The sequence below is a fragment of the Corythoichthys intestinalis genome, chromosome 12 (assembly GCF_030265065.1).
Source record: "Corythoichthys intestinalis isolate RoL2023-P3 chromosome 12, ASM3026506v1, whole genome shotgun sequence".
Classification (NCBI taxonomy): domain Eukaryota; kingdom Metazoa; phylum Chordata; class Actinopteri; order Syngnathiformes; family Syngnathidae; genus Corythoichthys; species Corythoichthys intestinalis.
The window spans coordinates 54,029,069-54,041,041 of NC_080406.1; the positions used below are offsets into that span (position 1 = coordinate 54,029,069).

The 11,973-nt window shown below is 42.3% G+C and overlaps 1 protein-coding gene and 2 long non-coding RNA genes across 6 annotated transcripts; 1 reads left to right on the plus strand and 2 right to left on the minus strand.

The window, feature by feature from the left end:
* Positions 1-3,503: 3,503 nt before the first annotated feature.
* Positions 3,504-7,015, minus strand: LOC130926617 (uncharacterized). Its single transcript, XR_009066260.1, has 5 exons — positions 6,643-7,015; positions 6,046-6,085; positions 4,170-5,967; positions 4,017-4,095; positions 3,504-3,768 (listed from the first exon to the last, which is right to left on the minus strand). It is a non-coding gene; the product is annotated as an uncharacterized LOC130926617 (long non-coding RNA).
* A 262-nt stretch (positions 7,016-7,277) lies between these two features.
* On the plus strand, positions 7,278-11,149 carry LOC130927152 (uncharacterized). 3 transcript variants are annotated; one of them, XR_009066360.1, is made up of 5 exons: positions 7,278-7,374; positions 7,445-7,523; positions 7,929-8,045; positions 10,613-10,699; positions 10,894-11,148. It is a non-coding gene; the product is annotated as an uncharacterized LOC130927152 (long non-coding RNA). The 3 variants fall into 3 exon arrangements; XR_009066358.1 differs by having other exon boundaries at positions 7,929-10,699; positions 10,894-11,144; XR_009066359.1 differs by having other exon boundaries at positions 7,281-7,374; positions 10,613-11,149.
* On the minus strand, positions 9,785-11,360 carry LOC130927150 (triple functional domain protein-like). Of its 2 annotated transcripts, XM_057852760.1 has the most exons (6): positions 11,201-11,360; positions 10,874-10,983; positions 10,559-10,628; positions 10,389-10,478; positions 10,210-10,302; positions 9,785-10,143 (listed from the first exon to the last, which is right to left on the minus strand). In XM_057852760.1, exons 1-6 carry the CDS (start codon positions 11,285-11,287, stop codon positions 10,096-10,098), a joined length of 498 nt encoding a protein of 165 aa, XP_057708743.1. In that variant the 5' UTR covers positions 11,288-11,360; the 3' UTR covers positions 9,785-10,095. The 2 variants fall into 2 exon arrangements, with proteins under 2 accessions (XP_057708743.1, XP_057708742.1); XM_057852759.1 differs by having other exon boundaries at positions 10,051-10,302.
* Positions 11,361-11,973: the final 613 nt, after the last annotated feature.

Below are 11,973 nucleotides of genomic sequence, written 5' to 3' on the forward strand. Positions count from 1 at the left end.
CTATCTCTGTTGTCACCAATGGTGAAGATGTCACTATCACATGTTGGCTTGACACTTCACTTATTCACATGTCCTCGTCCTGTCTTGGTAAGCACCCGACGGATGTTGCATAGAGATGGTCCATGAAAGATAAGAAGATCATCACTATTGACAGGCCATTTGCAGTGAAGGTCTACAACGATTATATAGGAGGGGTTGACCTGATGGACCAAATGGTGGGAATGTATCCCCACAGACGCAAGAAAAACCGCTGGTACATCAGAATGTTCTTCCACTTCCTCGATGTAACCATTGTGAATGCCTGGCATCTCCTCAGATTCTCTGGATTGGAGGAGGGTGGTCTTCTGCCTTTCAAGGCATCAGTGGCTCGTTCATTGATAAATTCAGACACTGTCCGCAAAAGGGGGAGACCAAGTGACACTTCCCCACCTCCTCTTCCTGTGAAGCGCAAACCTGCATCCAAGGTACCCTGAGAGGTCAGGCTTGGTCCTGGAAACCACTGGCCCCAGCTGAATGTAACCCAGCTACAAATAAAGGGTTAATTAAATTTAGAAAAAATGAATAAGATAAAAATAGCATTAAAATAAACAATCCTTCTCTTTCAACATTATAAAATAAAACTGCAACTTGAAAACAAATTAAATTGAAAATAAAGAAGCACTTAACAAAAGTAAGCCCCTCCCCCAGCTGAGCTTGATGGCTGAGATCGACAGAAGCCTCACAATAGCCACACGCTAGTGACGGGATCTGTCGTTCACTTGAGTAAACGAATCCATTCCGATTCGTTCAGTAAAAAGATTCGTTCAAACGAATCGTTCAACGAATCGTTCGCCCCCCCTCATCTCCCTCCCCGCCCAAATGAATCGTTCGGTTAGTGAACGGGAAGTGACGTTGCCGAACGAATCACCAAAGATCGCTTCGCAGTATAACGGAACGGGAAGTGACATTGCTTGGTCCCTCCCTCTCTTCCACATTGACCACTCGTCGTAGTTTCAGAAATGAGTGACAGGCGATATCATTCTGCTTTCACAGACAGTCTCGTCTCCCTCCCGCTGCTGCAAAAGCGAGCGAGAACTTCCGCGTCGTCTGTCCTAGTTCTATGGGCTCAAAGTCATGGCTCGTGCTTGCATTTCGATTTAGGACACGGTTAAACATTTTCCTTTTGAGGGGGAAGTGGGGGTTTGGGGTCGGGGGCGCACGGACTTTCTTTAGCATGATCTTGCTCACATATACAATGCTGCTGCTACCAGCCAACGCGGCATGCTTGCTGTCACGAAAATAAAAATAAATCGAAAGTTTAATTTCTAAATATGGAACGACCAACACATCATATTTACCTCTCGCTCTGTTGTATTTTTGTTTTTTATTATTAAGATGATCGTATTGAATTTTTGCACTGGTATTAATAAATAAAATAATCCGGTCAGCTCCCCTGTCGTCCCCGTATCTCAGATCGTCAAATGCTGACGAGAAATAATTGTTTGCTCTTTATGATGTCGCCTTTCTACTCTCATTAGTCTGTTAAGAAAAATGTAGACATATTGCGACATCTCCCGTGTCCGCGCGCTTTGTTTTTGGGCGCTTGAGTAGCACATGATGGACGGATTGACATAATTTGTCAAACCAACCGACACCCTCTGACACGAAAAAAAAAAAATAAAACACTCGGAAAAAATTGACATGTATATACAGTTTCATTGCAAATCAGTATTATGGTGATCATACTAAATATTCTTTTTTTTCTGTGCACATATGAGGTAAATATCGCTGCCATGAAGCCTCCATATAGTGACAGTTCTCTGCCCGCTTCACTGCCGTCACGCGACCGCAGCTCAGCTTTTGCTTGCCTCGTGTTTTAAAATTACTGTAAATTTGATAGTATATCGTCATAGGTACAGTCCCGAGTCTGTTGAGAAAAGTAGAACACTAAACCATGCTCGCTAGATTTGTGTGGTGTTTTTGTCTGTTTGAGCAGCATTTGATAGGCTCCACGTTAACAAATGTGACAAAGTGATTTCCTTTCATTTTATGACTCGTTCACCGCATACTTTCATTTTATGACTCGTTCACCGCATAGTCTTTACTGGAAAGTCAAGTTAGCAGCAAGCTAGGTCAGGAACCGGAGGACCGAATCACTGAACGGGAAGTGACAAAACTCAGTCTTTCCCCCCTGCCAGTGCCATATATTTAGAGAGTTGCGACACTCTCTCATGTCGCCGCGGGTGGTCACGTGCCTCGTGTAGGCGTGTATAGTTACAAACACAAGCAGCGCTGTAGTAGTATTTTTACATGAACCAGATAGCGGTGATTGCTCCATTTATGGTAAAAATAGATAAAATCACGTATTTTGAGTACTTGTTTGATTATGTCATTGCACTATAGTGTTTATAAATGCTAGTTTTACATTTGGAGTGGTAAGGCAACAACTGAAAACAATGTAAACTGTTACACAGAAGGGAAAGTTCCCATGTCTTGGAGGGAGTTTCATGTTTGTGTTAGCAATAGCATTGGAAATCAACTTATACATTGAAATGCAAGATGGACCCCCCCCCCCCCCCCCAACTACAATACTGTTTTTCCAGAGAATGCCCAGATTTTCTTGATACACTTACCTGTGGTAATATATTACACAACGTATTACCCTTTGATAAAGAAAATATTTAATATTATAGTAATATTTTTTTATTAAATAGGTAAAATTGGTGTCATGATTCAGTGCTCACACGTAACATTTTAGAGATCGTGATGGTTGGTTGTGCAGCTTTTGGATGCACCAATCGGTCCGAAAAGGGCTACCGAATGTATGGTTTCCCTAAGGACAAAGACCGGCAGAAACGATGGCTGGCAATGGTAAGCCGTAAAAATCTGAAATTGAAGGGGGCCAGCAACAACTATAAACTCTGTCATGTAAGTCACGGTATTATGACTTTTTAAAAAAAATGTAAATTTTAAGTAGAATGGAAACTGATCTTGCGAACCAAACATCAGGAACACTTTGAAGAGGACCAGTTTACGCCAACCAAAGTAGGGCACACATTAAAATTGAGGCCAGATGCTGTCCCAACCATTTTCATTCATCGTTCGAAGCCAAAGAGGAGGAAACTTGGGGTTAAACTTGGGTATGATACAGACCAGCTGTCAACAACATTGCCCATGCCAAGTAATTCAAGGATAAACTACACTCCTAATAATATAATTACATTTTTCATATTAATACATTCAGCTTCAAATACAAGAGGTCAGGAATTGTCCTGGGATTTACACACAAAATTTCGATCTACTTCATTGTTAGTTACTTCATAATTTAGCTTTATTTATGCATTTAATTTTCACCTATAACTAAACATTTCTGGTGGATACAACAGCAAAGCAGAACCAGCTCCATGATATCACCAGACTGTTGACACATGGCAATGCCATAGCAGTTTCTGATTGTGGCAGATGATTTGATTCATGTAACAGTAATGTCCGTTATTTTTTTTTTTCCCTTTAGGAGTGTAGTGTACCTTTACTTTGGAGATGACAATAGGTGCAAATGTAAAAACACTGACTGCATATAAAATTAAGAATGCCTTGTTATTGTTACAGACATTCAGGGAGAAATTGAGGTGGGAAGGTTGGGCGAAAGTGAGCACAATGACAATGACGTATCCAGGCCAGGTGATCCAGGGGTGGATGAGCCGGGTGCCGACCAATCAGGAACCAGTGGTGGCGCCACAACACTAGGCCCAGATGCACCAGGGACCATGCTGTCAGGCAAAATGGCAACTGTGGAAGAATTAATGAAGGAACTTACAAGGGAGAAAATAATGAGAAGGAGAGCAGAGAGAGAGCTCTAAAAAAAACAAAAAAAATTTAATTTTCAAATGAAGAATATGGATGACGCTTCAGAACCCTTAGCAGACTTCCTCGACATCAGAACCTGTAGCTACAGTGCTTCTGATGTTGTGAGTATTGAGCAGCTGACAGAAGTATCACCACCTGAATTCACAAAGACAGAGTCATGTGTCCTTTACCATCTGGCAGGATGCATAGTGAAGAGGGTCATCAGCTTCTCACTCTGCAACCAATGCCAGTGTGCATTGGTTGAAGCACCTATCAATACCAACACAGAGAGTCAGAGTGCCGTCCTGCTGCAGATGAAAGAGTTTAAAACGGGTGCATTATACCGGCCATCGGATGAGGTCTTCACTAGTGACGGGATCTGTCGTTCACTTGAGTAAACGAATCCATTCCGGTTCGTTCAGTAAAACGATTCGTTCAAACGAATCGTTCAACGAATCGTTCGCCCCCCTCATCTCCCTCCCCACCCAAATGAATCGTTCGGTTAGTGAACGGGAAGTGACGTTGCCGAACGAATCACCAAAGACCGCTTCGCAGTATAACTGAACGGGAAGTGACATTGCTTGGTCCCTCCCTCTCTTGCACATTGACCACTCGTCGTAGTTTCAGAAATGAGTGACAGGCGATATCATTCTGCTCTCAGAGACAGCCTCGTCTCCCTCCCGCTGCTGCAAAAGCGAGGGAGAACTTCCGCGTCGTCTGTCCTAGTTCTATGGGCTCAAAGTCATGGCTCGTGCTTGCATTTCGAATTAGGACACGGTTAAACATTTTCCTTTTGAGGGGGAAGTCGGGGTTTGGGGTCGGGGGCGCACGGACTTTCTTTAGCATGATCTTGCTCACATATACAATGCTGCTGCTAACAGCCAACGCGGCATGCCTGCTGTCACGAAAATAAAAATAAATCGAAAGTTTAATTTCTAATTATGGAACGGCCAACACATCATATTAACCTCTCGCTCTGTTGTATTTTTGTTTTTTATTATTAAGATGATCGTTTTGAATTTTTGCACTGGTATTAATAAATAAAATAATCCGGTCAGCTCCCCTGTCGTCCCCGCATCTCAGATCGTCAAATGCTGACGAGAAATAATTGTTTGCTTTATGATTTCGCCTTTCTACTCTCATTAGTCTGTTAAGAAAAATGTAGACATATTGCGACATCTCCCGTGTCCGCGCGCTTTGTTTTTGGGGCGCTTGAGTAGCACATGATGGACGGATTGACATAATTTGTCAAACCAACCGACACCCTCTGACACGAAAAAAAAAAAAAACACTCGGAAAAAATTGACATGTATATACAGTTTCATTGCAAATCAGTATTATGGTGATCATACTAAATATTATTTTTTTCTGTGCACATATGAGGTACATATCGCTGCCATGAAGCCTCCATATAGTGACAGTTCTCTGCCCGCTTCACTGCCGTCACGCGACCGCAGCTCAGGTTTTGCTTGCCTCGCAGCTACGCGTGTTTTAAATTACTGTAAATTTGATAGTATATCGTCATAGGCACAGTCCCGAGTCTGTTGAGAAAAGTAGAACACTAAACCATGCTCGCTAGATTTGTGTGGTGTTTTTGTCTTTTTGAGCAGCATTTGATAGGCTCCACGTTAACAAATATGTGACAAAGTCGTTTCCTTTCATTTTATGACTCGTTCACCGCATAGTCATTACTGGAAAGTCAAGTTAGCAGCAAGCTAGGTCAGGAACCGGAGGACCGAATCACTGAACGGGAAGTGACAAAACTCAGTCTTTCCCCCCTGCCTGCACGCTGGCTGCTTATTGGCCACACGTGGAAATGAGTGACATACGCCATGATTCTGTTTCCGCTCCCTCCCCTGCCCGCGATGAGGCTGGCGTCTGATTGGTCGTGTGCGATGTCAGAAGACGCTGCCGCTTGCTCAACGCCCTCCCACGCAGCGAACAAGCGCCACCAGCTTCATAGAACGAATCAGTGCAGATGGTGATTAGTTCGGTCTCGTTCACCCAAACAATTCGTTCAAAAAGAACGAATCGTTCGCGACCGATACAACACTAGTCTTCACTCTCTTAAAGGATGTCGAGCATCTGTTCCGTTTGGGAACGAATGATTCCCTCATGGAATCCTCCAATGTTGTGGAGCAGCTGGAAAGAAAGGCTATGAGTTTGCACTGCAACCTTCCCTCATGCCATGAGCTGAAAAAAAAATTTGTGACAACTTACATTAGGCTGCGATTGAGAATTCAATCCATGTGCATCAAAGCTGAAAGGGAGGAAATATCAACGATTTCAATATTAAGAAAACAGGTTGCCATGCATTAACTTTACAAAATCGCGCTAACAAGCACATAAAAGCCGGTTGTCTTCCAATACGCACAGATAAGTGTATGTCACAAAGGGCCTCTCAAAGAGATTTTAAAGAGATAATTACTTAATCAATATATCACAGGCGATACATTCCCAGTTAGTATAGCCAGCTTTAAAAATAAGAATCACTCGTCAACCAAGACAAAATATATAATTACGCCATGCACATACAAATAAAGCTCAACATTTACATCATAAAGCACCTCTAATAAAATACAGACGGTTGAAAATTCAAAAGAAGTCGGTTTTTAATCAACTTTCCTCCGAATATACGTTCCGAGTTAGCGTAGCCAGCTTTAACAGTAAGAGAGAATCCCTCGTCAACCAAGACAAAATAAATATATAATTACGCCATGCACATACAAATAAAGCTCAACATATACATCATAAAGCACCTCTGGTAAAATACAGACAGTTGAAAATTCAAATGAGGTCGGTTTTTAATCAACTTACCTCCGAATATACTTGACAGCCTGCCGTTCAAATGAATGGTGTCCGCCATGTCAAATGCGATGTTTGTAACTATCCAAGGCTCCATAACCTGGAAGTACCCGGAAGTAAAATCGTATAATGGATCTCTATGGGAGTGTCGTGACTCTCTAAATCAGGGGTCTCAAACCGATTCCACAAAGGGCCGCAGTGGGTCCTGGTCTTTGTTCCAACAGATCCAAAACAGACAGTTCAACCAATGAGGTTTCTGCTAAAGTAAGCAGCACCTGACTGCAATTAACTGATTACACTTGTTAGACACCAGATTGGTGAAAAGGGATTGTTCTCGTTTGGTTGGAATGAAATCCAGTACCCACTGCGGCCCTTTGAGGACCGGTTTGAGACCCCTGCTCTAAATATATGGCACTGCCCCCTGCCTGCACGCTGGCTGCTTATTGGCCACACGTGGAAATGAGTGACAGACGCCTTGATTCTGTTTCCGCTCCCTCCCCTGCCCGCGGTGAGGCTGGCGTCTGATTGGTCGTGTGCGATGTCAGAAGACGCTGCCGCTTGCTCAACGCCCTCCCACGCAGCGAACAAGCGCCACCAACTTCATAGAACGAATCAGTGCAAATGGTGATTAGTTCGGTCTCGTTCACCCAAACAATTCGTTCAAAAAGAACGAATCGTTCGCGACCGATACAACACTACCACAAGCAGCTGGAGAGAGAAGACCACGCTAAACAGAGTGACAAGGTAGTAAGAAAAACGATTTGATAAAACAGTTAAAAAAAAGTGACTAAAACCCAGAATATTCATATCCTAGCTCAACAGGGACATCGGCAGAACACTTGAGAAGTGATCAGGAGCGTGGAAAACGCGTCTATTGAGCTTAAACTGTCTCGGTAAGCAAGCGTTCTACTCGGAGCAGACGAGCTAACGGCTAATGCTAACGATGCAGATAAGCTAATGGTTAATGCTAACAATGGTTTTCCTAATCATTAAGTAAAGAATGATAAAAGTTACTTTTATTATTGAAAATAATAATTTTGTTTTGTTGGATAAAAAATGGAAAAGATGCATCTGAAAGTGAAATTGAAAGTTCAGTGTTAAGTGAAATGACAATGTTAAAAGTAATATTGTGTGTGATTGTTACAAATTCATGTACATTGTAAATGTACAATAGTTAAAAATAATGTGTGTGATTGTTACAAATTCATGTACATTGTAAATGTACAGTAAATTTATTTAGATATGATTTATCTCAAAATGAGACGAGTAAAATACCTGTTTGTAAAAAACTACAACAGGTCAGGTCTTTTTGTGAGACTGGATTAAAGATGAGAAGATTCCGGAAATTTGATGGCGAGCTTCCCAGCGTGAAAAGACCAAGAAACTTCATCCTTCATGGACAACTCTTCAGTGTGGTAGGACAATACCAACTGACAGGATTCCATACAAACTTTGGAGAAAGAAATACCTTACACAGGATTAAGGAAAAAAAAGTGATCACTAGAGTGAAAGACAATTTTGTTTATTATTTTTGGGCCCAAATTTTATTTTCTTATGCTGTTCTATTGTTTTGAATTTCATTGTTGCTATTGTTGTAGCACAAAGTAAAAAAGTTTTAAAGTTTTCTTCATTTTCAGCAGAAGCACAGGAATTGTAGAGACGAGAGATTACCAGCTGCATTGAGTGACCTTAAAGTGCCTGTGACACGTAAAAGCATGTTTATTTCATAATACACGCGGTATTTTATGCTCCTGAATGATATGGACCGCTTGGATGTGTGTGGAAGCGATCGCTATATTTATTTAGCTTTTTGAATCCCGCGCCAGGAAAATGAGTGACTTCCGGCTTCGGTCTTGAATTAAGGAGGAGGGCGCTGTGACGTGTACGGTAGAAGACGTCCTCTTCACGCTACAGTGTACTGTTGTGTATGAGGACGAAGGATTCAGCTGATTTTGCGGATTAATACGTTTATTTTTCGCATCACGCCAGCCAAACGGCTGCAGAAAAATCATTCTGTATGAGGGAGAGGCGTATGCGCCATTTTGGAGTTTCAAAAGGTTCCCATTCACCGTGGATATTTACTGTGGGACCATTGGACTTACGAGGAAGTGAGTAAACATCTTTTGTACTATGTCAAATACGAATACAGCGATTACAAAGTAAACACTTCCTTTAAATGAAGGACTACTTATGTTTGATCATTGATAGGCATGTAAAAAGCTCTCCTAATGCATTAGCAGCAGCACGTTAGCTGCGTTAGCTCCAGCCACCCTCCTCCGGGGAACGAACTGTAAATTGCTCTCCGCCGGGCGGTTTGCCGATCCGCTAAGACATTCGACAACCGGGTCGTCATGTCAAATAATCCAGGATAGCTATGTGTGATTTTCCGCTTTGAAGACTTCGAAACATCACTCGGTTCGGGTTAGCATGTTGGCTAGCTGTCACGCCTTCTGGTTTGTTTACATTCTCCGAAGCCGGGGAAGGGAAATGACATGTCCGATTTAGGTGTCATAAAATATCGTTCGGGAAGTGCGACAGTAAAGGTGAAGTCGACAGTTTTGACCATTATGGAGTAATTTTGCCATGTCGTCCTGAATCATTTTTATTATTTCATATTCCATTCAGCACGAGACTGTTATTTGTCATGACCATGCCATTTATTTAGAAATTGGGGAAAATTCTTGGATAAAAAGAGTATCCTGTAAAGATATTGAAGTAAAGAGACAGAAACAATGACATTTTGCCGCTCTCTTCGTCGCGTTTTCCTCGTTGTGAATAGTTCCCCCTCAACGGGCTGACTGGTCCTTCTCAAGCCATTTATATAGCTATTGGGGAAAAATACTTGGGTAAAAAGAATATCCTGTAAAAATATTGGAGTAGAGAGACTGAAACAATGACATTTTGCGGCTTTCTTCGTTGCGTTTTCCTCGTTCTGAATAATTTCCCCTCAATGGGCTGAATAGTAAAATCGATGAGCCAAGTCTACCGCTGACGTCATCCACCTGTTGGGGACGCTAAAGCCCTATAATGGTAGGCGTGGCTAACCGGCAGATTAAAAGACTAATTTCTCGTCATCTGTGCTTTGCTAAATTGTTGTATATAGTCGAATTGTCTCAAAATACGATTCTAATTCACATAATAATGACATTGTAGACTTTTTTTCTCGTGTCATATGCTCTTTAATGAATCACTTAAGCATGACAACCTGCTTAGATATGTTTCAATGGATTTTAAACAAGCAGTCAACTGAGTGTAAACTTTTTTTTTGGGTCACCCTGTATGTGGACATGTTCATAACTCCTTGAAAATTGTGTATAAAAACAGAACCAAATCAGTTCTTATTTTTATGTCTAAAAACACATAAAAACACTAACATTTTTTTAACTCAATATCAATTGTGAGTGAGAGTAGGTGCTAAGGAACACTCAAATTGTGAAGTTGAACAGCGGTTTAAAGTGTTTTCTTCTAGTGTGTTATGTCGTGAATGTCTCTCCTGCAATTTATGTTGGGTTCCTGAATAAAAAAAACTTAAAAATAAAAAAATATTAAAAAAAAAAAAAAAAAAAAAACTCCCCATACCTTTAGCAGGAGTGGATATTTCGTTATTCTCTGCACTGGCTTCAGCAGGTAGGAGTTGACTGAGTGTGCCAGTCCGTGTTTCTGCTGAATGTTCTGTTGAGGAAGAGAGAAATGAATGTATGACAATGACGTTTCATGTCTTGTAGTTTCATTTTGGATCACTGTGACGTTTAACTTACATGAAAATAGTCCACAGCATGCTCCATGATGAGCCGAGTGGATTCTTCGTTGTTCTTGCAGTATTCCACATACAACTGGAATTTATCAGCCTATTTAAACAAGAATGCTCAGTATTACTTACAATAATTTTTCAGTATGGTTATGGTTACTGAGGAAGCGATATACATACCCATGTGATAAAGCACTTTCTGACATCCTCGGGGATGTGTTCATATTTTTCCAGGTCTTTGAGAAAGATGCTGAAGAAAGAAAGGACAAGGAACCCAGTTAATACATTTCAAAATAAGAGCGGTGGCCATTGCTGTTAAAGGTTTGCATACATCTCACTCAATGACGTGGAAAAGTGCATACAAACAAACTTGTGGTAATGTCTGTCATGTAAGGCAATGCTTTACATGTGATAATTGACCAGGAAAAGCCTATTCGGTCCACTTAGCGTAAAGATGTGAATCTTTTTTGAGAAAAAGTCACTGCTAATGCTTACCTGTGATGGAATTCATACAGGTCCGTAATGTTCCCAAAGATGACATGCTTCAGATTGGCGATTCCTGGAGGGATCTCTTCCTCCTTTGTCAACATCTCCCCCAAGTAAATCTGCATGATACCAAACAAAGATGAATTTGTTTATAGAGATTGTCTTTTAAAAAATAAATAAGTTTGATAAAAAAAGAAACGTCAAGAAAGGCCTTTTCGGTTTGAATGAGCTCATTCAAAATAAACCAAAATGAAACATAAACAAGGCGTGAGTATGTCTGTTGTTGTCTTTCAAACTGCATTACTAAAATAATCAGTGGCATAACTAGTCACATACATTTTCAGATTTTTCTTTCTTCTCGTCGAGGGCGTCCGCAGTGGCAGGATGGATGTCCATTTGGCGCTCCAATGTGCTGGTCACCATGTTCTCGGCACAGTTGCTCAACAGTTCTGTGTCTATATTGAAGCCTGCTGAACCCACAAAGCACTGTGTTATGTATTCTGCAGAATATAAGTAGATGAAAAAATTAGGGCTGTCAAAATTATCGCTTTAACGGGTGGTAATTATTTTTTTAATTAATCACATTAAAATATTTGATGCAATTAACGCACATGCCCCGCTCAAACAGATTAAAATGACAGTACAGTTTAATGTTGGCTTGTTATTTGTCTTTTGGTGTTTGGCGCCCTCTGCTGGCGCTTGGGTCCAACTGATTTTATGTGTTACACCATGAGTGAGCATGGTGTAATTATTGACATCAACAATGGTGAGCAGGTGGAGTTTGTTGGCGTCCTGCCCTGGGCCGTCCCGTCGCCGGTCTTGGCCCCCGGGATTTTCGGCCGGGGCTTGTCTGGTTGCGTCTGGCTGTGCGGGGGTCCCGTCGGGCGCGCGCTGGTGTCGTGGGCGGGTGGGGGGGCCGCGCGGGTGCCGGTCCGGGGCCGCGGCCCTTCCCCGGCCGGCCGGGGTGGGGTGGGGTGGGGTGGAGTTGGGGTGGGGGCCGGGGGGTACATGCGGCAGCCATGGTTCCCTCCCAGGTCCGCCCGGCCGGAGCCGCGTCTCCCTGTACCGGGTGCCGGGGAGGTGCCCTCTGGTGTCATGCCGCGCGCCCC

Bases quoted from the DNA above. Each gene is read 5' to 3' on its own strand.
- LOC130927150 (XM_057852759.1), bottom strand. From the start codon at position 11,287: ATGGTGACCAGCACATTGGAGCGCCAAATGGACATCCATCCTGCCACT. The intron at 10,984-11,200 runs GTATGTGACTAG...GGTATCATGCAG, and splicing joins AGAAAGAAAAATCTGAAAAT to ATTTACTTGGGGGAGATGTT. The intron at 10,629-10,873 runs GTAAGCATTAGC...TTCTTTCTTCAG, and splicing joins CTGTATGAATTCCATCACAG to CATCTTTCTCAAAGACCTGG.